At 48.6% G+C, this 27070-nt stretch overlaps 1 protein-coding gene across 1 annotated transcript in view; it reads right to left on the reverse strand.

Annotated features, from left to right (window-relative positions):
* Positions 1 to 1115: 1115 nt before the first annotated feature.
* The window catches only part of Ankrd27 (ankyrin repeat domain 27), a 51443-nt gene continuing 25488 nt past the window's right edge, over positions 1116 to 27070 (reverse strand). The window contains exons 13-29 of the mRNA XM_087906277.1: positions 24807 to 24899; positions 23200 to 23327; positions 22662 to 22744; positions 21792 to 21907; positions 20811 to 20903; positions 18528 to 18725; positions 16389 to 16448; positions 16147 to 16266; positions 14534 to 14578; positions 12447 to 12569; positions 10496 to 10693; positions 9611 to 9730; positions 7686 to 7847; positions 5993 to 6104; positions 3910 to 3988; positions 3633 to 3705; positions 1116 to 2353 (exon numbers count right to left, since the gene is read on the reverse strand). Of these exons, the coding sequence (XP_087762403.1) occupies positions 2126 to 2353; positions 3633 to 3705; positions 3910 to 3988; positions 5993 to 6104; positions 7686 to 7847; positions 9611 to 9730; positions 10496 to 10693; positions 12447 to 12569; positions 14534 to 14578; positions 16147 to 16266; positions 16389 to 16448; positions 18528 to 18725; positions 20811 to 20903; positions 21792 to 21907; positions 22662 to 22744; positions 23200 to 23327; positions 24807 to 24899 (2031 nt within the window). The 3' untranslated portion in view covers positions 1116 to 2125. The remainder of the gene's footprint in view (positions 2354 to 3632; positions 3706 to 3909; positions 3989 to 5992; positions 6105 to 7685; positions 7848 to 9610; positions 9731 to 10495; positions 10694 to 12446; positions 12570 to 14533; positions 14579 to 16146; positions 16267 to 16388; positions 16449 to 18527; positions 18726 to 20810; positions 20904 to 21791; positions 21908 to 22661; positions 22745 to 23199; positions 23328 to 24806; positions 24900 to 27070) is intronic.

Below are 27070 nucleotides of genomic sequence, written 5' to 3' on the forward strand. Positions count from 1 at the left end.
GTGCACTGCAAACTGAAACACCACTCAACTGCCTGTGTCTGCCTTAGAATCTGCCCTGATAAACCATGAGGTCAAGAGCCGGAGCAGAGCAGCACACATCAGTAACATGGGTTTGTTTAAAATGAAAAAGGAAGGGCTGGAGAGATGGCTCAGCACCTCACAACCACCCTGAACTCTGGTCTCAGGGGGTCTGATGCCCTCTTTCCTGTGTGGTCATGAGGCACACAGAAAAGTAGGCCAATACCCATTCTCATTAAGTGGGAAAGAGAAGAATCAACAAGCCAACAGAGAGCACCTGTGCTCATTCTGTGCCATGAGGCTACATCCGTTCTTTTCCTGTTTCCTGTGCTGGTACAGACCTGTAATCCCAGCTCCTTGGGAAACCAAGGCTAGCCTGGGTAACTTAAGTAAACCAGGAGTGTCTGTGGGCAGGCTTGAGAATTGTGTAGCCATTGAGCCATCTTCATTGTACCGACCCTGAGCGGGTGCATGGGCAATAGTTTGCTCTGAGTGATCGAGGTGAGTGTGCTAGTGACTTAATTACAGGAGACACTGCATCCACCCAGTGAGGACTGTTCCCACACAGCACGGTGTTGTGCAGGACTGTCCCCTCAGCCAGACTGCACCATGTTCATCATCAGCTGGCCCACTTGCAAAGATCATTGCGGCTGGATGGGTGTGTTGAATGTTACTGTTCCTTTATGGTAGGGGGAAGGTGACAGTCATAGGACCCTGAGCTGAATGTACACCACCTCCTCCAGCCTGTGATTGCACATGGCCTCCGGGAGGGGCTAGCGTGCATATATAGAAAGGCAAGGAAAGACTAGGGAAGGGGGCTCCATCTACACAGGCAAGATTCCTCATCAATGACCTTCCACCAGTATGACTACTTTTAAGGCTTCACGCCCATTGTTCTGTAAGGAAGCTCAAGCTCAGTAAACTCGGTTGGTTCCCCAGCGTTAACTCCAGTGTAATCATACCTTGGTTTGTCATTGGGATCTCAGGAAAAAGGAATGGGCAAATTCCATCTCCCTGGGGGGGGGGGGGATTTTCACAATAGGTTTAGAGAAGGTGGCTGAGGAACTACACAACAAAATGAAAAAGCTTACATGACATGCTCAAGAATCATAGAGTTTACTGTTTTCTTTTCCATCATTTGGCACATATCCAAGGCACATTAGAAAATTAGAAATCATAAATTACTTTGTAGAAAAATAATCAGCCCCTCCCTTCTATACATCCACACAGATCTCCAAGAGTGTGCACAAAGTCATTTCCTCTTTACAAAGTTCTCTGAAAACGGACTCAGGATGAACCCATGTTTGCAACTTTAGGATCAGGAACATAAAAAAATAATAGAATCTATAGAAAGTTATAAAAAGGAAACAATGACAATGAATTCTAACTTAAACTCTGACCTGGCTTGTGCTGTAAATTTTGAATTTGAATCAAAAGATTTAAGATGTGCCAAAGCTGCTCTCCGGGAACCATCCGTCAGGTGTGCTGTCAGGGAGGCTCTTAACGGAAAGGAGTGTGAGCAGAAACTGCTACAGGTGCACACGTGCAGTGACCCAAGTGTCCGTGTTGTTGGGAAAGTGACGGTGACGGCCAGCCTTCCCCAAATGTGTAGAACAAGGCAAAATGGCAGGTCCTTTTCAGTGGGATGGATGGACATCAAAATGGCATTCAGGCACTTCCCAGATCAAGTGTTTCCAGGTTCCGCTTCTTCACCCCAACAGGATGCTTCTCTGCCTGGCATCCAGTTCCGCAGGACTGACATTGCTTCTCTTGACGTCTCCCGGACATGAAGACCTTTCTAGCATAGGGTTTGCCCGCTTATCCACACCACAGACACCCAGCACCTTCCAGCCAAAGATGAGAATCTGATGGTGTGAAGCCTTTGCTCATAACCAGGAAATCCAAATACTAAGCTGAAGGGGCTCTTTCGTTCCCTCTTATTCCTTTTCAAGTATATTAGTTAGCTTTGAAGAGGAGAGGGTGGTGAATCCGAGGGACAGTCTCTCAAGCTGGTTATTTAAAGTATGCTTAGTTCTAAGTTGTATCCATGCTCACCAATCTTACTGCAAACTCATGTCTCGGTGGCAGATTTACCAATCCCTTACTGCTAAGATTGAGAAACACTACCCTCTTGGGTACTCAGGTGGCCAGTCACCTCTGGAAGCTGGGGTATGGCTGCGTCATTGACCGTATGCCGGCGGACCATCCGCCTGTGTCCAGGAGCATGCCTTGATACAGGCCTCTCTGGGAGCCCCTTGTTTCCTTCCTCAGAAGCCTGGCATCTGTTCTGGTCTGAGGAGTCATTCTGAATTCCCGAGACTCTTTGCTTCTCTGGCTGAAGAAGAGAAAGCTGAGGTTATGGCCGTACTGTGTGGTTTAAACCACCACTAAATAGCATCAGCTCTACCTGATTACACACTGATAACCCCACAGACACAGTGACAGTTTGATGTTCCTGTGAGTGACAGGTGATTGTCGTGCTCTGGAGACAAGACACAAAGTGCTTTGTGTGTTTTTCTCCTTTTTTCATCCTTTTTAAGGATTTTTGTTTAGTATGTATATAGTGTTCTGCCTGCATATATCCCTGCAGGCCAGAAGAGGGCACCAGATCTTATTAGAGGTGGTTGTGAGCCACCACGTGGTTGCTGGGAATTGAACTCTCTTAACCTCTGAGCCATCTCTCCAGCACTACTTTGTGTTTCTAATCTCTGACCAGTGTATGCCCTTGCTGCTCCTGCTTTTCCAGCAAGAAAACAATGGAAGAGCACACTTGAGTGACCCTCAGCAAGATGTTCTATCCCTGCTCCTGGGCAGGATACCCAGCAAAGCTGTGGAAAATTAATATGAAATCACACTTTGTCATGTCAGCTGCACATGGCGGCTCACACCAGGAACCCTGGCCCTTGGGAACCGAGGCAGGGAGATAACCACGAATGTGAGGACAGTCCACATTACTGGGAAATTCTGTCTCAGTAAACGGGGTGCTAAATCTGCCACAGTAATTGTTAAGTAGATTCTCTAAAATAATCATGTGTAAGTGTTATATATCTGTCCCAGCAAACCTGCAGCAGCCAGGAAAGGCTGAATAGACTGTACATCGGAGTTTTTCTAATCAACTGATTCAGTAGGAAGTTGGGTACATAGAGAACCATGGGGGGGGTTATAACATTACATTATGCACACACTGTCCATATTTCAAATATTAAAAGGCAGTTAAATCTGGACTATTCTCTCTGTTCACACTGAGTTGCAGCTTCCCATGTACACCACGACTCTGCACGTCTCCCCGACTTTCTTGGCTCAGGACTGTAATTTTATAGTTTTTGGAGACCAGGTCTCACTATGTAGCCCTGGCTGGTCTTGAACTCAGAGATCCACCCACCTCTGCCTCCCAAATGCTGGGAGCAAAGGCATGCACCACCATGCCTGTCCAGAGCTGTATTGAAATTTACTCTTAAGTCCACACTCTTGCTTCACGGCAGAGCTGAAGTTGCAGCTGTTGCTAATTCTTTCAGTGAAGCGGGTAGTGAGATGAGGAGTGTTGAGGAGACATGTCCACTGTGGGTTATTTTTGAAAAAGTCGGGCGATAAGCCCTTGCTGGGTAATCACTCACCTCCTGCAGAGAACCTCCAGAAAGATCAGGCACACTTCTATCCCTTCCCAGAGTTTCCCTTGAAGTTCTTTCCCTGAAATGCAAAATAAACCAGGTATTAATCCAAAACCAAGTTAAACATCTGGGTAATGGCGGAAGCCTTCTGCTAGCCACAAGATGGCAGCATTGCATGCACAGTTAAAGCTGCACATATTTCTCATCCCTTGGAGCAAACCTCAGGCCCTTGGAGCAAACCTCAGCTCAGAACCACAAAGGTCACCTGGAACTAGATACTCACTGGAACCGCGCCCCAGGGTTAACGAGGCAAAACTGTCTTCTAAAAGGCTCTTCTGGCAGGTTGTACATTTTGGGATTCCCTGTGGGGGGAAAAACCAGTAAAACGTGAAAATTTGTAAGTAAAAGGAAACGGGCTGGGCGTGGTGGCACACACTTTTAATCCCAGCACTTTGGAGGCACAAGCAGGCAGATCTGAGTTTGAGACCAGCCTGGTCTACAAAGCAAATTCCCGACAGTCAGGGCTACACAGAAACCATGTCTCAAAAAAACAAACAATCAACCTGTAGCACAAACAAGTTCTCTGATTTCCTAGCTCAACAAAACTTAGAAAATCTACTTACTTTGAAAACCTGTACCTAGTTGTTTCTTATGCAAACCTGGTAAGACAAAGCCAAGTCTATATACTGATGCTTCTCAGCTGTGGCGGGTTATGGCAAAGGTCACCCTGGGATTATCTAGGAATGAGAGTGGGTTTATCTACATGGTTGCAATTGCATTCAAACTCAGTTTTGAAAAGTTCATAAGACAGAATCCCTTTTAAATAACCTTTTAAAGAGAAAGTATTTGGGCTGGAAAAATGGCTCAGAAGTTAAGAGCACTGACTGCTCTTCCAGAGGACCTGGGTTCAATTCCCAGCACCCACATGGCAACTAACAACTGTCTGGAACTCCTGTTTCAGGGGATCTGACACCCTCATCTAGATATACTTGCAGGCAAAACACCAGTGTACATAAAAAATAAAACTAAATTAAACTTCTGTAAAGAATAAAAATTAAAAAAGAGAAAGTACTCAGTCGGACACTGTTGGCTAGGTGCTGTTCTAATCACCACCACCCTTGGCACCCTGCAAATTAGAACTAAGAAGGGCTGGGGAGACAGCTCAGCAGTTCAGATAGTGAAGAGAGTGTACCACTATTAGAAAAGATACAACTTTGGTTGTCAGGTGACTCACAGCCACCGTAACTCTGGTTCCAAGGGTTCTGTCGCCCTCTTCTGGACTCCATAAGCACCTGCACTCATGTGCACATACCCACATACAGCTATGCACATATATACATAACTAAAACAATCTTAAAAGAGGGAAGGAAAAGTTGGCAATTGCCTAGCAAGTGCAAGGTCATAGGTTATATCCTCATCACAGTGGAAAAAGGGAAAATCCTTAGGGCAGTGGTTCCCAACCTTCCAAATGCTGTGACCTTTAATATAGTTCCTCATGTGGTGACTCCAACCATAAAATTATTTAATTAAAAAACAGCTCTTCACCCGATGAATCATGATCTGGCATGGCTTTTATTGTCCCCATATCCCTCCTTGTCAGGACAAAATTACAACTTTTCATTTATAATTAAATGAAAACAGGGGTAGGAGCATGACTCAGTAGTAGAGCACCTGCTTGGCATGTATGAAGCCACAGGTTCATGTCCAACACCACAGAAATACCAACACACACATATGTATGTGTGTGTGTGTGTGTGTGTGTGTGTGTGTGTGTGTGTGTACTGTATATATATACTGAAGGGGGGAGATATCTTGGTTGGTAAAGTGCCTGCCATGGACACATGTAGATCTGAGCTTCTGCACCAGAACCAAAGGCTCAGTGGTTCAGAGCACTGGTTGCTCTTCCTGAGAGCCCTAGTTTGGTTCCCAGCAACCACATAGTGACTGCAACTCCAGTTCCAGGGCATCTGATGCCCTTCTAGTCTCCAAGAGCACCAGACACATACACGGTGCACAGAGACACATGCAGGTCAGGTGTAGTGGTATATGATTGTACTCTTAGCATTGGGGAAGCAGAGACAGATAGAGTCCTGCTTTGCTGGCCAGTCAGCCTTGCCTACTCCAGAGGCTCCAGCCCAGTGGGAAGCCCTCTGAAAGACAAGCTGGGTGGCTCCTGAGGAATGCACACCTGAGGAATGCCTGAGGGTTGACCCCGACACACACACACACACACACACACACACACACACACACACTCGCTATCTCTCTCTCTCATACAGACACACACACACACACACACACTCAAAGTGCACCAGCTACTCAGAAATTCCCAAATGGACCCTGATTAAGAATTTAGAAGCACTTACATTTTTTTCTGATCTTAACAGTCACACATTCCTTGTGGTCGGCCTCAGTGACATTGTTTAAGGATGCAACACAACTTGGCACTACCTGCAGCAACTCCATTATTTTTGAATCCTGCAGTTGGAAAGCGAAAATGTCACCCTCACCCTAAGTTAGCTCTGCAACAACAGCACAGCAATGAGAACACATCCGGGCCATGCCTGCTGTCCCAGCACTTAGGGCTGAGGCTAGAGAACAGCTTGAGCTGAGGAGTTCAAGATTGGGCAACGGAGAAACTCTGTTTCAAATAAGGATTCTGTTCTTCCTTTAGTAGAGGCTCTGGCCTTCACTAGGAACCTCAGCCTGCATGTTAAACTGGGGTAAGCGCAGTAGGGCTGTCACTAGTGGTTATTAGTAGACTGTTCAGGAGGCACTGCCCAGTCCACAATGGAACATTCTCGGCACCACCCATCTTTGAGAAAGTACTAAACAAAAAGTTACGCGCTATCTGTTAAGTAACATCAACCCTCACAGGTACTTCCCCCCATTCAAGGACACCCAAAATTCACCAACACCGGACACACCTTACATTATATCTCTAGATTAAGGCAATAAGAGACAATATTTAAAAGTTTTTCCTTTTGGGCTGGAGAGATGGCTCAGTGGTTAAGAGCACTGCCTGCTCTTCCAAAGGTCCTGAGTTCAATTCCCGGCAACCACATGGTGGCTCACAACCATCTGTAATGAGGTCTGGTGCCCTCTACTGGCCTGCAGGCATACACACAGACAGAATATTGTATACATAATAAATAAATAAATATTAAAAAAAAAGTTTTTCCTTTTGAGGTGCTAGGGATATTACCCAAGACTTTGCACCTCCAGCCCCTCACTGGGGGATTCTAGGCAGGGGCTCTACCACTGAACCACACCCCAGCCCCTCACTGAGGGATTCTAGGCAGGGGCTCTACCACTGAGCCACACCCCAGCCCCTCACTGGGGGATTCTAGGCAGGGGTTCTACTACTGAGCCACACCCCCAGCCCCTCACTGGGGATTCTAGGCAGGGGCTCTACCACTGAGCCACAACCCCCTCACTGGGGGATTCTAGGCAGGGGCTCTACCACTGAGCCATGTCGCCACCCTTAAAATTAAATAGGCCTATAATTAGGTTGGATTTATAGTGACTTTAACATCTCTATTGAGTCAATCAGCAACCACTAGCTGTCTGTTTGGAGTTTAGCTGAGATTTACCATGAAGACAGGAACAGAGGAAAGCAACTTTCAGCATGATTGGCTGGAGAGAGTAGTAAGCTGGGCATCTAAATTCTCTTAGGATCTGAGGAATTTAAATCCCTACAAACTAAGACTCTCCATTATGCTACAGGGCTGGCCAATCCATCATGGCGTCTACCCTGCCACTTCCCAAATGTGACAGCATCTATGTGTTCTAAACCAAGGTGTCCAATGGTGGCAACCGATAGGTGCTCTGCCTTCACTCGGGCCTTGGAAAGAATGCGCACTGGCATTGTGAGCATGTCCAACCAGGTGACAGTGGCTAGTATCCAGCCCTGCCAGGGGACGTCTGGCATGCTCACTTAGCTCAGCACGGAGCACCAGAGAGCCTGGCTGTTGCCCTCTCACACCTGGCTTGAGCACAAGGGCTCTACAGTGTGCTTCAGGGAGCACTGGTGCTCATCCCGCAAAAGCTGCGTGTCACCTGTTCTGCACAGTCCACGGCCGTGTACTGCCTCTTGTTCAGGATGTCAACAGATGCTCCGTGGAACAGAAGCAGCTCCACCACCAAGGCATGCCTTCCCAGCACAGCCTCGTGCAGGGCTGTGTTGCCTTTGTTGTTGGAAGCATTGATGGCGGCCCCGTGCTAGGAGAGAGATGGGACAGGAGATGCAGAATCTATGTGACTGCTCACTATAAAATTACTTTTTAAAAAATTTCCTTATTGGCTGAAGTACATGTGTGCCACAGCATGAATATGGAGGTCAGAAAACAGCTCTCTGGTTGATCTCTCCTGTCTTGTTTCTACTGTTCTACTGCATAAGGGAGCATCTTGCCAGCTCTCCTGTCCCCGCCTCCCATCTCGAGGTTGGACTGCTGGGATTATAGGCATGAACCACAGGCATCCACAACTTTTCTAAAGGTCTATTTGTTTTTATTTTATGTGTTGGAATGTTTGGCCAGTGTGCATGTATGTGCGCTGTGCGCATGCTTGATGACTTTGACACCAGAAAAGGGTGCCAAACACCCTGGCAATGGATGGCTGTAAGCCACTATGTGGGTGCTAGGAACCGAACTTGGATCCTCTAAGAGCAGCCAGTAAGCCGGACATGGTGGCACACCTTTAATTCCAGCACTTGGGAGGCAGAGGCAGGCGGATCTCTGATTTCAAAGCCAGCCTGGTCTACAGAGTGAGTTCCAGGACAGAAAGGGCTACACAGAGAAACCTTGTCTCAAAAACACAAAAATAAAAACAAAAAAGGAAAGAAAAGAAAAAGAAAAAAGAAAAGAAAAGCCAGGGCTCTTCACACTGCTAAGCCATCTCTCCAGCTCCTGTGTCCACCTTTCCCTGGATCCCAGGGCTGGAGTTTAGAATTTAGGGAGTTGGGTTTGCACAAGCACCTGCTGGGCCATCTCCCAGGACCATAAACTTATTTTCTATAGACAGGGTAGTGAAACATACCTTTAATCCAAACACCCAGGAGGCAGAGGCAAGCCTATCTCTTTGAGTTTGAGGCCAGCATGTCTACCTGGTGAGTTCAAGGCCAGCCAGAGCTACACAGTGAGAACCTGTCAAAAAGGAAAGTAGTCTGTCTTTAGGATGATGTCACTATGTAGCCCAGGCTGGCCTCAAACTCAGTCTCCTGGGTGTTAGGATTACAGGTGTGTGGTTCACTAGAAAATTCTTGGAACTTCTTTTAAAAATCTAGTTGGACTTTTTGTCTTTCCTTTCGACTTTTAACTTTGTGCACATGTGTATGGTTGCGTGGTTCTGCGCGGAGGTGCACAGGTGCCTAGAGAGGCCAGAAGCGGCAGATAACCGGGGCTCTCATTTCCAGTGGTTGTGGGCCACCTGACACGGTGCTGGGAGCTAAAGTCAGGTCCTCTGTAAGACCATGAGCCTTGACTGCTGAGCCATCTTGTTAGTCCCCAAATCAAGGGTTTTAGCAATTGTTTTAACAACAATTTTCTATGTTAAGCAGAAAAATGTTTTCTTAAATTGCTGAGGATTAAAGTCAGCAACAGTTCCCAGCAACATCAGACGGCTCACAACTGCCTGTTAATGCCAGCTACAGGGGATCCTGTGCCTTCTTCTGGTCTCTGTGAACACTGCATATACATGATATGGCATACATACACACATGCAGGGCAAAACACAAATACACATAAAATAAAAATAAACAAATCTTTAAAATCTATAAAAACAAAAGTTGTTTTAAAAAGTCTAGCTGGATGGGGGTGGCTCATGTTTTATCCCAGCAATCAGAAGGTAGAGGCAGGCGGTAGAAAAACCCTGTGTAGATTTTGAAACTACAAAGCCAAGAAAGAAGGGAGGGAGGGAAGGAAGGAAGGAAAGAAGAAGGGAAGGACGGAAAAAGCCTGGTATGGCAGGGAGGGAAGGGCTCTCACCTGCAGCAACAGGGCAGCGACTTCATGGTGGCCACCAGAGCAGGCATAAATGAGAGGCGTGTTCCCGCCGAGGTCCTTTTTATTAGGTTTTGCACTGGAGTCTAAGAGGCATTTCACCACCTAGTTCAGAGAAGAAGAAATGTCAATCTTAATTATAACTTAGGAAAAGATGTCTTTCTCCTCAGGTGAAATGAACCCTGTGGAGGAAGGTGGCTAGCGGAGGAGGGAGTCACATCTCCAGGCTTCGGCTCCATTCCCACGATGCACCAGGCACTGGGTTTCCATCTTTACTGCTGCCTACGGGAGTTTGCAGCCAGTGCTTCCAATGTATGGTGGGAAGCAGCCTGCTGGACATCCGAGGGGTGTGCTGACTGGAAACATGGTTCTGCCTTTAAAACCCAAAGGGGAATGTCCCACGGCAAAGGGAAACAGGCACACACAGATACCTTCCCAAAGGAAGCAGACTTTAGGGAGTCACTAGGTTCAAAGCCAGGTGCAATGGCACGCAGTTGTAATCCCAGCACTCAGGAGACTGAGGAGGCAGGAGGACTGAAAGTTTGAGACCAGGCTGAGTTACATACTAAGACCTCGTCTCAAAACAAAACAAAGACTAATAACTGTAAACTTCTGCCCTGATTGTACATTATACAATAATAAGTTATTTTGCACAGATCTAAGGGAGTGTAGTGATCAGCTCCATGGCAGAAGAGACTCATTCTTGCTGCAGTCAGAATCACAGCGGCAGCTCTGATTGGCAGTGGGGAGGGTTCTGGTATCCCCCAGGTGTGGGGTCCCACTGTGGGCAGAATAGAAATGCTCTGTCCTCTAGGATCCCCTGAGCCCCGCCCCAGCACACTGGCACTAAGTGAGGGTCTGGGGCCATACCTGGAAGTGGCCCTGCTGGCAGGCCAGGTGGAGCGGCACAGCTTGGCTTGCATTTCTGGCACCCGAGTAGGCACCGTGCTTCAGCAGGAGGGGGACGAGGTCCGTCCGGCCATGCAAGGCAGCCATATGCAGGGGAGAGCAGCCGTCCTGGTTGGTCACATTGACACCAAGGCCACTGGCAGGAATCCTTGCCAATTTCTAGTGAAGGCAGAGGGTGTAAATAAATGGCATTCACACTTAAGAGGCTAAGCCAGGGGTGGTGATGGAAGCCACCTCCCTGCTCCCTCTTGGCTCCTACACAAATTCTGGGATCACAGAGGGAACTGGATTCAACATGGCCCATGAGTGACTTCCCAATTCTCTGGGAGGACATGAAACAACAAAAGACTGACTTCTATTTTTCAATAAAGTAAGCCCTCCACAGGATGCCTTATCATGCGAGGCAAGAGCTCCAAAGAGACAAAACCTACGCCTGAAGGAAGGGGCAGTCCATGAAATGTAATGAGAAAAACCAAGCCCGTTCAATAAAAAAGACTGGAGCTTAGGGTGGTGCATGCCTTTAATCTCAGCACTTGGGAGGCCAAGGCAGGTGAATCTCAGTGAGTCTGAGGCCAGCCTGGTCTACAGAGTGAGTTTCGGGACAGCCAGGACTGTTACACACAGAAACCCTATCTTGAAAAACCAGAAAAAGCAAACAAACAAAAACCAAAAAGGACTGGGATGATCAGGAACCCACACAGGCACACCGGGCACCAACCCTAACTGCAAACACAAACTGGAAGGCATCATAGCCAAGAGAAGCCATGGTCATTTGGCGGAACAAAACGCTGCTCATGGCAATGCTCGATAACGAGGCCAGTTACCAAGGAAACGCACATCAGTGCCAGGAGTGACAGAGCCCAGTGCCAAGAAGACAGATCATGGGTCTGTAGGGACGGGAAGGGTGGGGGCTTCATGAGCAGGGGTACTGACGCATAAACACAGTCTCTCTTCCTGATGGTGGAAGGCTATGCGTGGAAGCTGGCAGGGGTGGGTAGCACACAGCTGTAATCCCACCACCTGGGTCAAGTAGGAGGGTCAGGAGTTCAAGGTCATCCTTAGCTACAAAGTGAGTTTGAAGCCAGACTGAGATTAAAGAAACAAATCAGCTACAAGTTTGCCAAACCTCCTCAGACAGCCAATACATTCCTCACCCTCCCCATTTCCCTTTCATTTCTAACATGAAATTACCTTCTTATCCCTGACGGCTTTAAAGTCATGCTGAGAGGAGAGGAATCAACCAAAAGTCAAACAGAGCTGCTCTGTAGAGCATCTCATTGAGAACAAACATTACTGTATGCACTGAAGGTTGGATCTTACTACATGTAAGTCACACCTTTAAAAAGGGTGTGTGTGTGTGTGTGTGTGTGTGTGTGTGTGTGTGTGTAGGGATGGATGACTCAGTGGCTGCTCTTCCCGAGGTCTGGAGTTCAGTTCCCAGCACTCACTTAGTGTAGCTCACAAACATCTGTAACTCCAGCTCTAGGGCATTCGACGCCCTCTTCTGGCCTCCATGAGCACTGTGCACACATGGTGCATCAATATATATGCCAGCAAAACACCCATGCATAGAAAATAAAAAGTTCGGCGAGCCATGGTGGTGCGTGCTTTTAATCCCAGCACTTGGGGTGGGGGGTAGAGGCAGGTGAATCTCTGTGAGTTCAAGGTCAGCCTGGTCTACAGAGTGACATCCAGTCAGGGCTACACAGAGGAACCCTGTCTCAAAAATAACTTAAATAACAAGTGGGCTGAAAACAACCAAAGAAGGGATGATGGTCTCCTCATCACGTGACTGATCGGCCCCTGGGGTGTTTGTGTCACTCAGGCAGGACTTAGAGAATTTCCTAGGCAGAAAGAACAGCACGTGCCTCCCATCCCTCCACCCTGTCCCCAGATACAGGCAGAGTCGAACCTTCTGGACTGGAGCACACTTTGGGCACTGGCATAAGGGGTGACAGAATTCAAGATCCACCGTGCTGATGGCCTCATCCACATCGTCCAGGTCATCCTCCGTCCACTCCAAAAGGTAGCGAACCTGGTGGCAGGCAGAGAGGAGAAGCGGGAACTCCATTATTCTGATGCATTTACTAGTGGGTGTGCGTGCACACACACACACATACACACACACACACGCACGCACGCACGCACGCACACGCACGCAAGCACGCGCACACACACTTTCCAAAATCAGCCCCTTGGACCACTGAAGTCACTGACAAAAATAATTTGTTCCTCAACAATAAATCTAGGCTCCACCTGTGTTCAGGCCATTCTAAGTTCCCTGGGTAGCATAGAGGGATTAACCTGTCATTTCCCAGCATATTAATCTTTGCCGCATTCAGAGGGACAGACTGAAGTGGGGCAGGAGGGCAGGCTGTCAGACCGTGGCCCTTAGTACACACCCTTATACCACCTAAGCAGGTCAGTTCCAGATCCTCCCTTACTGCCCAACAGAAACCTCATGGTAAGTGTTCCGTGCTGTGCTACATACAGAGTGCACCCCAGAATCCCCAACCTCCCACCAGTGTCCTTCCATGCCAACATGCATAGCAGAAGCAAAGAAACCCCCAGACTGGGCATGCACAGGTTCTAGCCTAGGCTAGTTGCTAGGATCTGAAACCTGAGAAGACAGCCTGTGTGGTGGCCCACACCTGCAATCCCAGCACTCAGGAGGCTGAGGCAAGAGGGTTGCAAGTTCAAGACCAGCCTGAACCACACAGTAAGACCCTGTACTCCCACAAAGAAAACTATTCATAATAATTCATTTGCGAAAAGAAAGCAGCCACAGACTTGCATTTCTAGGTTTCACTGCCAGTGTCCAGGCGTCAGCATGTGTCTGAGAGGGGGACGGAGCTTGCGGGGAACCCCATCACTGCCAAGCCTCCTGTTCCCCATGGTCCTTCTGGATCCTACGCAGGGGTGGCAACTATAAAACCAGCCAGCTCTGCTCACAAGTCGGGGTAGGAACCAGATGGGCAGGTGGCCTCAAGAGAGACCCTTGTGACAGCACAAGGAGGTCAATTTGGACGGTGACTTGGGACACTGCATAGGATGTCACCGTCCACCCCTTTCCACAAGGGGGCCTGGACCCCATCTGCCCCCAGGGGGAGCAGAGTAGACGGTCATAACCCGGGCTAGTCACAGCTTTCCACACAGACCCTTAGAAGGTGACTCATTCAGAGCTCCAGGTTTGCTACTTTCAAGAAGCCAATGGAAACTGGCCGGGAAAGACTTGTCTCTACCAGCTGCTGCTGCTGTTGTGAGCCCCATCCCTGCTTGTGACAGCCCAGAGCCCCAAGCCTGTTGGTCCAGGACAAGTCCACTGTCCACAGACTATCATCACTGAAGCTCATGCAGCCCTGGCTTTGTTTGGCTTTCCCATTCCTCCCATTCCTGTAACCCTGGTCTGGATTCTGGCCAGCATCACTTGGACTCCCAGAAGGGCCCTCTCTAGAAGGCAGGACCCTGCTTGCTAGGCACTTCCTCCCTGGATAAGCCTAGCATCACCATGACAGAGTACATGCAAAGTACAGGTAAAGTAGATGCAAAATACACGTAAGCTTCCTGGGGAGCTTGCAGGGAGGCCACAGAGCGAGAGGGTCAAACAGAGGCAAGAAACGTGACTGAGGTCACTTCACACTGAGAGCTCTAGAAATGCTCTTCCTCGGGGATTTTAATCTCAAATGGTCCCTCACAGGGACGTCTGTCCCTCCTGTTTTGGATGCCCACTCACTAGCTGGGGCATTGTGATTCATGTCACACTGAAGATGGTGGAGCCCTCAGGAGCCTGGAGTTAGCTGTGGGATATCCTGCACCAGGGGCAGGCCTTTGGGGGGTTCCCTTTGCTTCTTGGGCCATCCCATGTGAAGAGCGGCTGCCTCATGCCCCCAGCACCACAGTGTCCCTGTAGTGATGGACTGAACCCTCTTCCTCTTCAGTTATAAACATCAGGTATTTTGACACACATTGGTGAGAAAAAACACTCTCTGAAAAACTCACCATTTCGAGATCTCCATCAGCAACCGCTCTTAGAAGCTTTTCTACCTTAATGGAAGGAGAAAGCAAGTCAGGGAAATGGCTTCATAATAAAATAACACCGGGAATGACTCTAGCATTCTGAAAACCTAGTAGCCTTCCCTCCAGGTTCAGCGACTCACTTGGCACCTTTAAAACATGTCCCCAAGACTGTTCATCTAGATGCCCCAACAGCTGCACAGGACCCCTCCCACTTAATATAAACCAGAACCCTAATTATGTGGGAGGTGAGATCATAGAGAGCCGCATGATGCCACGCCTTACAGGTGGCGCTGATTCCCGCCTTCTACCTTTCCAACAGTGAGTGCTCTCAGGCGCTTAAACTCCATATATGGCTAACGCTAAAGATCTGGCTTGCTTCCACATTTCTGGACCTATCTGCGTGTCCCACATGGCTTGCTGGGGTTGGCTACCCAGAGGTTACGAGAGATAACGAAAGGGTGAGAAGATTATTTTAAGGGCCTGAATAAACCGTTCCGTCTTCATTGCTGATAAGGCGGACGAGACATGAGATGACAGTGACCCTAACACAAGATGACTTCCTTCTTTCTGTTTGGTGGTACTAAGAACAGAACCTAGGGCATTATGCATCCTAGGCAAGTGCTCTGCCGCAGGGATAAACCCCAGGGCTCTTTTTACTTTGTATTTCAAGACAGAGGCTCACTAAGTTCTTCAGGCTGAGCTGTGAACTCACACTAAGGCCCCAGCAAACCTTGGGTTGTGGTCTTCCTGCCTCCCCCTCCTGAGTAGCCAAGACAATAGGTATCTGCCACCAGCTGCAGGTCAGAATCCCTTCTGAAGAAGCCAGCTACCCCGACCCACCACTTCATACACCCAGCTCTCATACTTTGTAAGGTACAGGGGGTGTGAGAGTAGATGCCCCTCCCAAGAACCATCGCAGGTCTCTGAGAGACTGGAGGCCCTGTCTGGGCACACCTTGGCTATCTTTTCTGTGGCTCTGCATGAAGTTCACTGGATGCTTTGGGGGTGGGTGTGACCCCACTGGGATGGTCAGTGACCCATGAGAGGAGCAATGGGTCAGGGACACAATGGTTCACACCTCTGCAGAAGGATGGGACAGATTGGTTGCGCTGATACTGAACAAGCATGAAGAAGGAAAGGAAAGGAAAAAGACAAACCGTAAACCAACTTTTACAAAATGTGAGCCGCGTACACGTCAGACTGTAAGGGATGAAGTGTACCAGGCTATATTCACAGGGATGCTCCCGGGGCGGAGACAGAGGGTGTACTCAAAGAGTCGGAACTTGGAGCTCTCAGCTATCTTTATACAAGCACGTTTTTCTTAGGCTACAGTTTCTTTGGCTACTTTTTGTTCTGCCCCATCTCTGGGTGTCTCTGTGCCCCCCACCCTCTCTTTCTCTCATACACACACATTCCAAGAACTGCTATGGAGAACAGACCTAGAAGTTCCAGAAAAGGTGAAGACAACGTGGCATGCAGTTGGGCACATCTCAAAGGTATTGACCTTGGAGCGACAAACCAGCTGATTTGTAAGCTGGCTGTAGGCTGGCCCAGCTCTGGCTAGCCTACAGGGCCCGCCCATGTAGGAGGCTCACCTCCCTGTAGTCCTTTTTGACTTCTTCTTGCCTGAAGCTCACCGAGATGGAAGAAAAGCTGGAAGTGGAGGAGCCCTGGCTGATGGAATCCACGGAGCATGTGGGGGACAGCGCAGGGACCTGTGGGAAGGTAGCACAGGAAATGAAAGGGACATGGGCATGGTCACAGGCACGTCAGGTTAGAGGAGGGGTGCCAGGCTCGTGACAGCAGGCAGCATGACTCTACAGACTTGGAGACTTACCTCAGAAGGCCTTGGCCTCCGTTCAGAGGACAGCTGATGGGCTTCCATGATAGACAGAATCTAGGTGGCAATGAGGACAGGAAAGGTATCCAATGAGATGGCTGTAACATCCCCAGGTTCCTCAGCCTGCCTGTCCCCAGGGCACATTGATAGAGATGGTCGTAGGTCTATGAAAAGGCTCATTTTGGGGTCTACAGAGACTGTTCTGCAGGCGAAAAGCAAGTGCTACCAAGCCTGACCAACGGCGTTTGACACCCTGAACCTACATGTTAGAACGAGAGAATTCTGACATCCCCCCATGCAAAATAAAATTTAAAATGTAATATTTTTAAAGCTAAAATTTACAAATAATTACTGAGAATTTTTCCACTATTTTTAAGATGGCGTTTTTTTTCCTACCAGACGTTAGTCTGTTTTATACTGGTGGGGCTGGGCTTCACAAAGGAGCTGTCTGCTAAACATCCCCAGCAACCTTTCTCCTCTTGTGATCGGAAAGAGTCTTCTGAACAGACATTTTGAGACCTAGAGTATTCTACTACTGGTCACACTTGAGGAGATAACTTTAGGACTGGCTGAGGAACCCCATTGAACATGGCTGTTACCATGGATGCCCGAGTCCCCACTGAAGATGGCTGTTACCATGGATGCCTGAATTTGATGCTCTCTTCCTCTTATTCCATTTATTGTTAGAGCTGGCTTGAAAGTTTGACAACAGCAAGAATCTTCAGGGACTGAAGAGATGGCTCTGTGGTTAAGAACACTACACACTACTCTTCCAGAGGCCCCAAGTTCAGTTCCCAACACCCACATCGGGTGGCTCCCAGCCACTTATAACTTCAGCTCCAGGGAGATCCGGTGCCATCTTTAGGACTCCAAGGCCACTATACTCACACATGTATGCATTCACACAGACAAGCATGCATACACATAATTTAAAACAAAACAAATAGGGCTGGAGAGATGGCTCAAGGGTTAGGAACACCTGAGTGCTCTTCCAAAAGACCTGGGTTCCATTTCCAGCAGCCATGTTGGGTGGCTTACAGCTGCCTATAACTCTAGTCCTAGAGGATCTGATGCGCTTACAAACACAAAACATACGGATACATATAAATTAAAAAAATAAACTGATTTTAAAAGAAGTATCTAACACCAGATAGTAGCTGCACACAACTTTAATCCTAGCACTTGGGAGGCAGAGGCAGGCAGTGCTCTGTGAATTCGAGGCCAGCCTGGTCCACAAAGTAATTTCCAGGATATCCAGGGCTATACAAAGAAACCCTATTTCAAAAAACCATAAATAGGGCTGGAGAGATGGCTCAGTGGTTAAGAGCATTGCCTGCTCTTCCAAAGGTCCTGAGTTCAATTCCCAGCAACCACATGGTGGCTCAAAACCATCTAAAATGAAATCTGATGCCCTCTTCTGGCCTGCAGGCAGACACACAGACAGAATATTGTATACATAATAAATAAATAAATATTAAAAAACCATAGATAGATAGATAGATAGATAGATAGATAGATAAAACCTTTTTTAAAAAGAAAACATGCCTTATGCCCTGCAAATCCTCCCTACCCTCAGACAGATGGAAAAGCCAGAACTTCCTCCTCTTCCTCAAGACCAAGTCTAGAGGCACAATAATCCCAGCACTCAGGAGACTGAGGCAGGAGAATTTCTGTGAGTTAAAGGCTAAATACGAGACTCAGTCTCTAACTTATCTAATTCAGCCATCCAATTTTGGGCCAAACTAAAATGCAGTTTCTAGAAGCAGAGATGAAGAGAGAGGAGACGGCACTTGTCCCTGCAGTGTCTTGCCCTCCATCTGCTTTGTGGCTCGTCACAGTCACAGCCACCGCCCAGTCTCACATAGCACACAGTCCCTGGGCCAGGAGAGGCACAACACTCAAGAGAGCTCACAACCGGAGCTGAGTCTGCCAGAAGCTGCTCCTAATGACAACACTGAGAGAAACTGCCAACAAAACTGGAAACTCTATCCATCAGGATAACCCATTAACAACGAGGTCCCAAACAGAGCAAAAGGATGGCGCTCGGGTGCTAGCATACATTTTCTCAGGAGGCCAGTCTGTGTACGGATTTTTTTTTAAATAGTCACATAGGTGCTCAGAGTTGGAAAGAGCTACCTTTGAGTTCAGTGCACACTTGAGTGGCGTTTCTTTCTGTCTGTTCTGGATCTCCGTGGGGGCTCCATTCTGCAGCAGCGTCTCTATGATGCTCTGGTAACCCCAGCGTGCAGCAACGTGCAGGGCTGTGTCTCCTTTCTCGTTTCCGATGTCCAGTCTGCAGGCCTGGACATCATAGTAGACCAGAGCCTTCACACACTGCAAAGACATAGCAAAATCATTGTTTTCTACCATGAAGGAACGCCTAGGGCAATGCCAGTCCTGCCCTTAGCCATGGGCCATGGCCTAGTTTGACCAAGGCTCCACTCACCAAGATAAAAATACAGAAACCAGCAGTTATAATTTAAGGTTTCCACATCCCCTGATTAAGACACCTCATTTTTTCCCCAAAAGACCCCAACTAGTTCATTGGTAGAGTATTTGTCTAAAATCCTCCAGTAGGGGGTTGGGGGTATGGCTCAGTGGTAGAACACTTGCCTAGAATCTTCCAGTGAGGGGCTGAGGTGTGACTCAACGGTAGAGTACCTGCCTAGACTCCCCCAGAGAGGGGCTGGGGTATGGCTCGGTAGTATAACCTTTGTCTCCTAGTCTAGCATGCAAGGAGGCCTTGGGACAATTCCCAATAACAAGCGAAACATGAGGGTGAAAAAAAATTCACCAATCGCCAGTCAATAAGAGAGTAGCCTTGCTTATACTCCCAATTGGGAAAACTGAATGGGTTTGAGGGAAGCCTGGATAACAGACAGAGATGCCTGTCTCAAAATAATCCAAAAAAATAACAAAAGAAGTTTTCAAACTTGCAAAACAAAATTAATTACATATATTGGAAAAAACCTTTACGAAAATGAAATTGGCCAGGTGGTGGTGGTGCATGCATTTAATCCCAGCACTCAGGAGGCAGAGGCAGGTGGAACTCTATTGAGTTCAAGGCCAACCTGGTCTCCAGAACAGTTAGGGCTGTTACAAAGAGGAACCCTATCTCAAAAAAAGAAAGAAAGAAAAGAAGGAAGGAAGGAAGGAAGGAAGGAAAAAAGGAAGAAAGAAAAGAGAAGAAAAGAAAAGGAACTTGTTTAGTAGACTGCAGAACCATCCAAAATGAATCTCAAAGCAGGCCTGGGTAAGTATTTACCAAGGAGGTTATACACAGATGGGTGATTTCTGCTGGAACTTGAAATGACTTCTCTTACTATACAGGAGCAGTTACATAAACAGATACAAATTACGTAACATTAGATACAATTCAGATTTTCTACAAGGACATCTGTGGTGAACCCACACCTTTGACCCCACTACTCATTGAAGAGACCACACAGGAGGTCTAGGAGGTTCAATGCTATCTTGGGCTACACCATAAGACCGGGAAAAAGAGTGTATAACTCTAGAAATGGGAGGGGAGTCTGTGACAAACATGTGCATAGTAAAGTCAGAGGAAGAAGTGGAAATCTTAGAGTTCCTCGATGCTATCATAAAATGTGAAGGAGTTCAGAGTCAGATGGTCATGTGGGCGATTAAAACTGATTTAACTTCACGGTGAGATCAGGAACAATTAGGTCTTAAATTTCTCCATGTATCTATCACATCTATAAATCTTTCGACATTTAAATGTTGTAGATTACAGGGCCAGCAGGTGGCGCCATAGGTGAGCACTTGCTATACCAGCCTGGGTTCCATCCCGGAACCCCTGTAAAAGTCAGCTTGACAATCCAGAGTGCTCTGGGAAGAGGGAGCCTCAGCTGAAATGGAAGTCTGTGGAGCCTTTTCTTGATTGGAGATTGATCTGGTAAGCCTCACTGTGCACCGTGCCACCCCTGGACTGACGGTCCTGGGTTGTATAAGAAAGCAGGCTGAGCAAGCCATGATGAGCAAGCCAGTAAGCAGCACCCCTCCATGGCCTCTGCTTCAGTTCCTGCCTCTGGGTTCCTGCTTTGAGTTCCTGTCCTGACTTCCCCCAGAATCGACTGTAACCTGTAAGGTCAAAGAAACACTTCCCTTCTCAAGTTGTGTGTGGTCACAGGTTCATCACAGCAATATAGAAACCAATCTAGGACCCGGTGGGCGGAGAGAACAGGCTCCACACAGCACATGTGTGGTGGCCCCTGTCCCATCGGGTACATACCATAACCACATAGGACAACAAAAAGTAAACAAAACTTTAAAAAATTACATACCAACGTTTTGATAACTATCCACAGGCAACCCACCACCGGGCTAGTTTCTAATCTGTAACTCTTCACAAGGGAGAAATACGTAAAGCAGTGGTTGGGTGCAGCGGGGGCCACTTACATCCTCGTGCCCGTAGGTGCAGGCCAGGTGCAGCGGGGTGTTGCCGTTGTTGTCCTGCACCTCCGTGCTGGCCTTGTAGTGCAGCAGCAGCAGCTAAGAGGAGAGAAGACAGCAGCTGAGCTCCAGGAGAAGCAGGGAGCGCCACAGCATCCACAAGTGTGTCCTTCCAGGGCTGGGGTCATGGTCATATCTTAAACATTACACGGGCTGTATACTCTTGGCCCTAAATCCAAAATATTTCTTTCTTTTTTTTTTCAGGGGAGAAACGCGGGGCCCCACCCATGCTAGGTGGATGCTTCAGCACAGAGATACACCTCCAACTCCCCAAACCTGGAAAGCGTTGAGCTTTTGACAGAACCCAAGCAGAAAACTCCACACCAGGTCACATGTGACAGAGGCATGTAACACGTGCCAAACCACAGGCACACTAAAACACTTAGAACATTATACAAAAATCACCTTTAGGCTATGTGCCCGCTATTCCAAAATCCAAAACACCCAAGCATTAAGATATGGGATTCTCAACCTATACCCCTGTTAAAATTATGCCATTGCAGGCTGGCAAGATGGCTAAGCAGATAAAGACACTTGTTACCAAGCCTGACAACCTGAGTTCAAGCCCTGGGATCCACGTGGTAGAAGGAAGAGAACAGATTCCAGCAAATTTCCCTTTGAACTCCACATGTGCATGGTGGCTCACATGCACACATACAGATGTAATACACACATAAATTATGACATGTTCACTGCTTCCCGTCAAAACAACATTTAAAGAAAAATGTCTAGGACCCTGCCCTTCCCTCCCTGAGATGATCAGGAAGTTTCCCATCTCAGCCCATCTCCAGGGAGGTGCCTCGGCCTCCGGGGTCCTTGTGCCTGGCAGCAGTAGAGCCAGCACTGGAATAGTGCATGGTACAGCCATGGAGTCTCTACACAGAGAGGAATCAGCTGAGCAATGCTCCACACAACCCTGCCGCTCACCGTCACACTTTGGAAGCCTTTCTGACATGCCAGATGGAGGGGAGTGGACCCATGATAGTCGGTGGCGTTCACTATGGCACCTTTGGAGACCAGGAAGTCAATGAGGGATGCCTGACCTGCAGAGCAGAAGGACCTCTCACTGGACGAAGCAGAGTGGCTTCCAATGACGATACCACCTCACTCTTTATGGCCCTGGCAGGACACCCACCAGGGGACACAGTCCCAGCTGTTCAGGAGCCAGAGTTAACATGGGTCAAACACTGAAGACTTGAATCACTTTGGGATGCCCTACAAAGGGATCACAACCTGGTCTACTTCGACAGCAAAAATGGCAATGGGCCAGGGGCTTGAGGGATGGCTCAGTGATTAAGAGCACTGGCTGCTCTTCCAGAGGACCCAGGTTCGATTCCCAACACCCACATGGTGACTGACAACATTTGTACTCCAGGCTTCTAGTTTTGAGATGGAGTCTCACTATATAGCCCAAACTGGTCTTGAACTCATAATCCTCCTGCCTCAGCTTCCTGAGTGCCTGAGATGATAGATCTGTGCCATCACACCTGGCTCAATACTGTCTTTTAAGACAGAGATATGTGAGCTCCAAACCACAATTCTGAGATCGTCTTAGCACATGTCCTCACTGGCCAGACTCCAAGCCTGGAGGGCCACATGCCAGTCTCCAGCCTGCAAGATGGCACAGTGGTTAACAGGTTCATGGGGGATACTTATCAGTCAAAGGGAGGAAACCCATGGGATGCACCCACAACACAACCCTTGCCGGTACCCCATCAGCTGGGCCTCCACTGGCTTTGGGGTACTAATCATCCTTTTGTCTCAGTAATTCATAGGAGCCAGCCCAAGGCCACATACCACAGAGGGCAGCCACATGGAGGGGTGTTTGACCCCGGTCATCTCTGGAGAAAGGAGTGACAACCGATGGGTCATTCAACCTCCTGAAACAGAAAGAAGATGGGGAAAATACAACAGACAAATGCACGGCAGAGCCCTCCCCACCAGGCCGCACGAGACGAGGTCAAACTGAATGTTGTCCAAGATGAGAGCCTTCCCCACTGTTAAAGGATCAGACAGAGGTGCCAGCACTCTCCCGGGCGCTGAGGATCAGAGGCCTGTGGCTCCAGCATCCTTCCCCACTGACCCTTAGGCCTCGACACGACAAAATCGCCCACCAAGCATAATGGGAAACCAAAAACGGTATCAGAAGAAACTGGCATTCGCCCCTCTCCCTCTTAAAAGCTCTCGTGAGGCTCAGGCAGGACCTGTGCTGAGGATGCAGAAGAGGCACACGTTTCCCTGCACTCAGGACACAGCCAACAACTGCGGGGCAATGGGAAGAGCCTTCTCTGTGAATTCTCACTCGGGCTCTCCGTGCCCCCAAGGCCCATCTTACCCAGAGACAAGCTTCTCACAGTCCTCGCAGGAGCAAAGAGGGTGGCACATCTTTTGCATGGTGTCTTTGTCCTGGTCATCTTGGCTCAGAAGTCTTTCCACCTCTTTCTGGTTACCAGATGCAATGTGCTAAATGAAGGGGCACCCAAACAGTATCAGTGTTAAGGCATCCTTTGCTTGCCTTAAGGGTTCTTGAGGTTTGCTTTTCACTTGATTTAGCAGTACTTGCGACTGGACCCAGGATATCACACATCCCAGGCAAGCACTCCATTGTGCTTCTTCTACTACTTAGACAAGGTCTCACTAAGTTGCTTATGCTGGCCTTGAACTCACTCTGTACACCAAGCTGGCCTGGAATTTGTAAGTCTCCTGAGTCACTGGGATGACAAGCCTGGACCACTGAGTCTGGCTTATTTTGTTATTAAAAGAGGTCTCATTCTGTAGCCCAGGCTATTCTCGAACTTTGTTTGTTTGGATTGGTTTTCAAGACAGGGTTTCTCTGTGTAACCCTGGCTGTCCTGGAACTTGCTCTGTAGACCAGGCTGGCCTCGAACTCACAGAGATTCACCAGCCTCTGCCTCCTGGGATAGGTTTATCTGTGATTACACTGAAATGGCTTGTTCTCGGGGGCTGGCTTCAAGTCTATCTGGGCAGACGGAGACACTGGGCTGGTGACTGCAATGAAACCAGCCTGGGTGGCAGCTTCGGGATAGCTTTCACATTCCATTACATAGTTTCTGAAAACAACCTAACAAAATTTCCAAAGTACCAAGAAAAGGCCCCAGTCTATCTCAGACCCCCAGTGTGGATTTTGACACTTCATTACCAAACTTCTCAGCTGTGCCGGCTGACATTCACCTTTAATCCCAGCACTCAGGAAGCAGAGGAAGGAGAATCGTGAGTTTAAGTCCAGCATGGGCTGTACAAGTAGGCACTGTTTCAAAACACCTAGGCCTGAGGGAGTGGCTGAGCTACGGAATACCCATCTAGACACCACCGGTCAGGGGCTGGGCTGTGGTTCAAATGCAGAGTGCTTGCTTAGCATGTGTGTGGTGTTAGGTTCAATTTCCAGCATCAATGAAGGAGTAGGAGAGAAAGGAACAGACAGACAGATAGAGCCTCAGTGCTATCCCTATAGAAATCAAGCAGAGCCTAGGCTTAAAAGAAACAAAATACCTGCAATTAGCAGGAGACCCCACCAGCACACAAACCCACGGGGTTTGGCCTCTGTAATTCACAAACGTGCCCCCTTCTATGGGCTCTCCCAGAAGCCTGATTAACATCAGTAGACCCTCAGTGAAGGTCCAGTCTCATTCAGCCCATGGTGATGGTTAGAAACTGCCTCAGGAGCCTTCCAGGAGTCCGTGAGTATCTGAAGAGAGCTTCCGGCACTCTGGATCAAAGCCCTAGGGCATCAGATACTACACTCTCAGCTGAGTGCCTCGGGTCCAGGAGAGGTCTCAGCTCTATCAGGTACCAGGGAAAGATCCCACAGAGCTGGACTTGTATGGTGGACAAAGGTTCAGAGGCCCAGCACCCTCAGGGTGCCGTGCAGTGGTAACAGCACAGTGTACATTGGGGAATCAGGCCATCTTCCTGGGGTCTTACCTTAAACAGGCAATCGATGGGTGTTGATGTCATCTGGGATAGTAAGTTCATCCTCTGCTTGAGAAACAGTCTGTCACCAACTCCCTCGGAGTCCTGTGGTCATCACACATCACAGACCCTGTCACAGACCCTTCCCAGAAAGGGCCCAGGCACAAGCCCCGACATTCAACCCAGGAATGGCCTTCGGGGCTCTCCCCAACCCAGATCTGCTCTCTGAGATGAAGCGCAGATCCGCCTCAGCGCAGAGAAGGAACGAAGGGAGGTGAGCTCTGAAGATTGTGGCCTGGGGCAGCAAGGCCACAGGGTGAGGACAGTCATCTACAGGAGTGGAATGTGCCATATACACGCCACCATCCTCCAGACGGAAGACTGGCTTGGCCTGGCCTCCGCCCCTCACACTTCCCTCCCATTGCCCGAATGGCCTGACGCTGCCACTTTGACCAGGGCTGTGGACAGTACCGCCAGACACACTAATTTCTACTCCCTTGTGCCAAGCAGCAAGAGAAGTCTTGTTTTGTGACCGTGCCCATGTAAACGTCAGCCTATTCACTGGGAGGAAATCTAGGCAGACACAGGGGAACTCGACAGATCTCTCAGTTCCAATCACTCATTGCATATCAAGAAGTCACCAAAATTAGTATCATCAGATCCTCCCAGGAAAGGGAATGCCTACCTGCTTATCTGGACAACAAATACCTAGAAATCTGGGACTGAGGAGATGGCTCAGGGGGTAAGAATGCTTGCTGCTCTTCCGGAGGACCCGAGTTCCGTTCCCAGCACCCACATCCGGTGGCTCACAACTCCCTGTAACTCTAGCTGTAGGGAATCTGGCGCCCTCTCTGGCCTCCACAGGCACTTACATGTGTATGCACACACATAAACATATGCACACATACACATATTTATACATACATATGAATAAAACTTAAACCTAAGAAAGCCTAGAAATTTACACTTTACCATTTATTATAGTTATTGGTGACTGTTACTCCCTGACTGTAGGGCAGCTGAACCTCTGTACATGTGGTAGTGGTAGTATCTGAACTGAGATGTTCAGTGTTGTGCTCTGTTTCACTGTGGGCTTGTTTTGTTTTGCACTGCCCGGGCCTTGTACTAGCAAAAGCCCTGTCACAGAGAGATGACCCCAACCTCTCAATGCAAAATTTGAAGTAAAGTGATCACCACTGAGTCACACCTATAGCCCTCACTGGTAGAGTCTAGGCAGGGGCTCTACCGCTGAGCCACACCCCAGCCCCTCACTGGAGGATTCTAGGCAGGGGCTCCACCACTGAGCCACACTCCTAGCCACTCACTGGTAGAGTCTAGGCAGGGGCTCGACTGCGGAGCCACACCCCCAGTCTTGTGCTTATTTTACAAAATCACTCCTACCACAATGCTTCCATGCTTACTCGGGCCCCTGGAACCAAATGGCACAATGACAAATGAACTCCTCCACACAGAGTCTTGGTTGGAGGTGAGGGAAATGCCCCTCCACAGGTGATGCTGGAAACTCACAGGCCTCTGGCAACATGGTGGGACAAAGTTCTTTCTTCCTCTGCCTAGGCTATAGATAAAGCCAACAGTGCCTCAGGGGAAGAATCATTTCTAAGGTCCCCTCCCAAGCGTCATCCCTCCTGTCTGCCCACCCCCAGTGAAGACTACCTAAAGTGACACACAAATCCTGCCAGCACCTCAGAAGGAACCGTTTCTGTCCCCAACTGCCTCATCCTATATAAAGCTCCAGCAATCTGCTTTGTACGGTGACTGACAGCTGAGTAGCCTAGGGCCAGAGAGACATCAAAGGCAACATGTCAGACAGGGCTCTCTGCTCAAGCCTAGGGTGTTTCCTGGGGGGCAGTGCTGAAAGGTGGCGCCCCCAGGACTAAACCTAGAGGGAAGGACAAGCACTCAGAGAAGCTGTGACCCCAGAGGTTCATGGGAAATGAGCAGACACTTATTAGGAGCTCAGGGCCAGGCATGGTCAGCATCTCATCAGGAGGACTAGACGCTGAAGTCCAGCTTCAGTCGAGAAATCTGCCCTCCACAAACAAGGGTTCGGGACGTGGCTCCAAAGAGCCTGGCATGCCTAAGGACACAAGTTCCACCCCTGGCATCTCCTTTCCAAAAACAAAACACTAACAAGAAAGCGAAGTTGACCAGGAGTGAGGAATAAAGAGGCAGGGAAATAAAATAATTTAAATATCTAGGACTGGAGAGACGACCCAGTGGTTCAGGGTACTCGCTGCTCTTCCAGAGGACCTGAG

Source organism: Myodes glareolus, chromosome 1 (genome assembly GCF_982192425.1).
Source record: "Myodes glareolus chromosome 1, mMyoGla1.1, whole genome shotgun sequence".
In the NCBI taxonomy this organism is placed as follows: Eukaryota; Metazoa; Chordata; class Mammalia; order Rodentia; family Cricetidae; genus Myodes; species Myodes glareolus.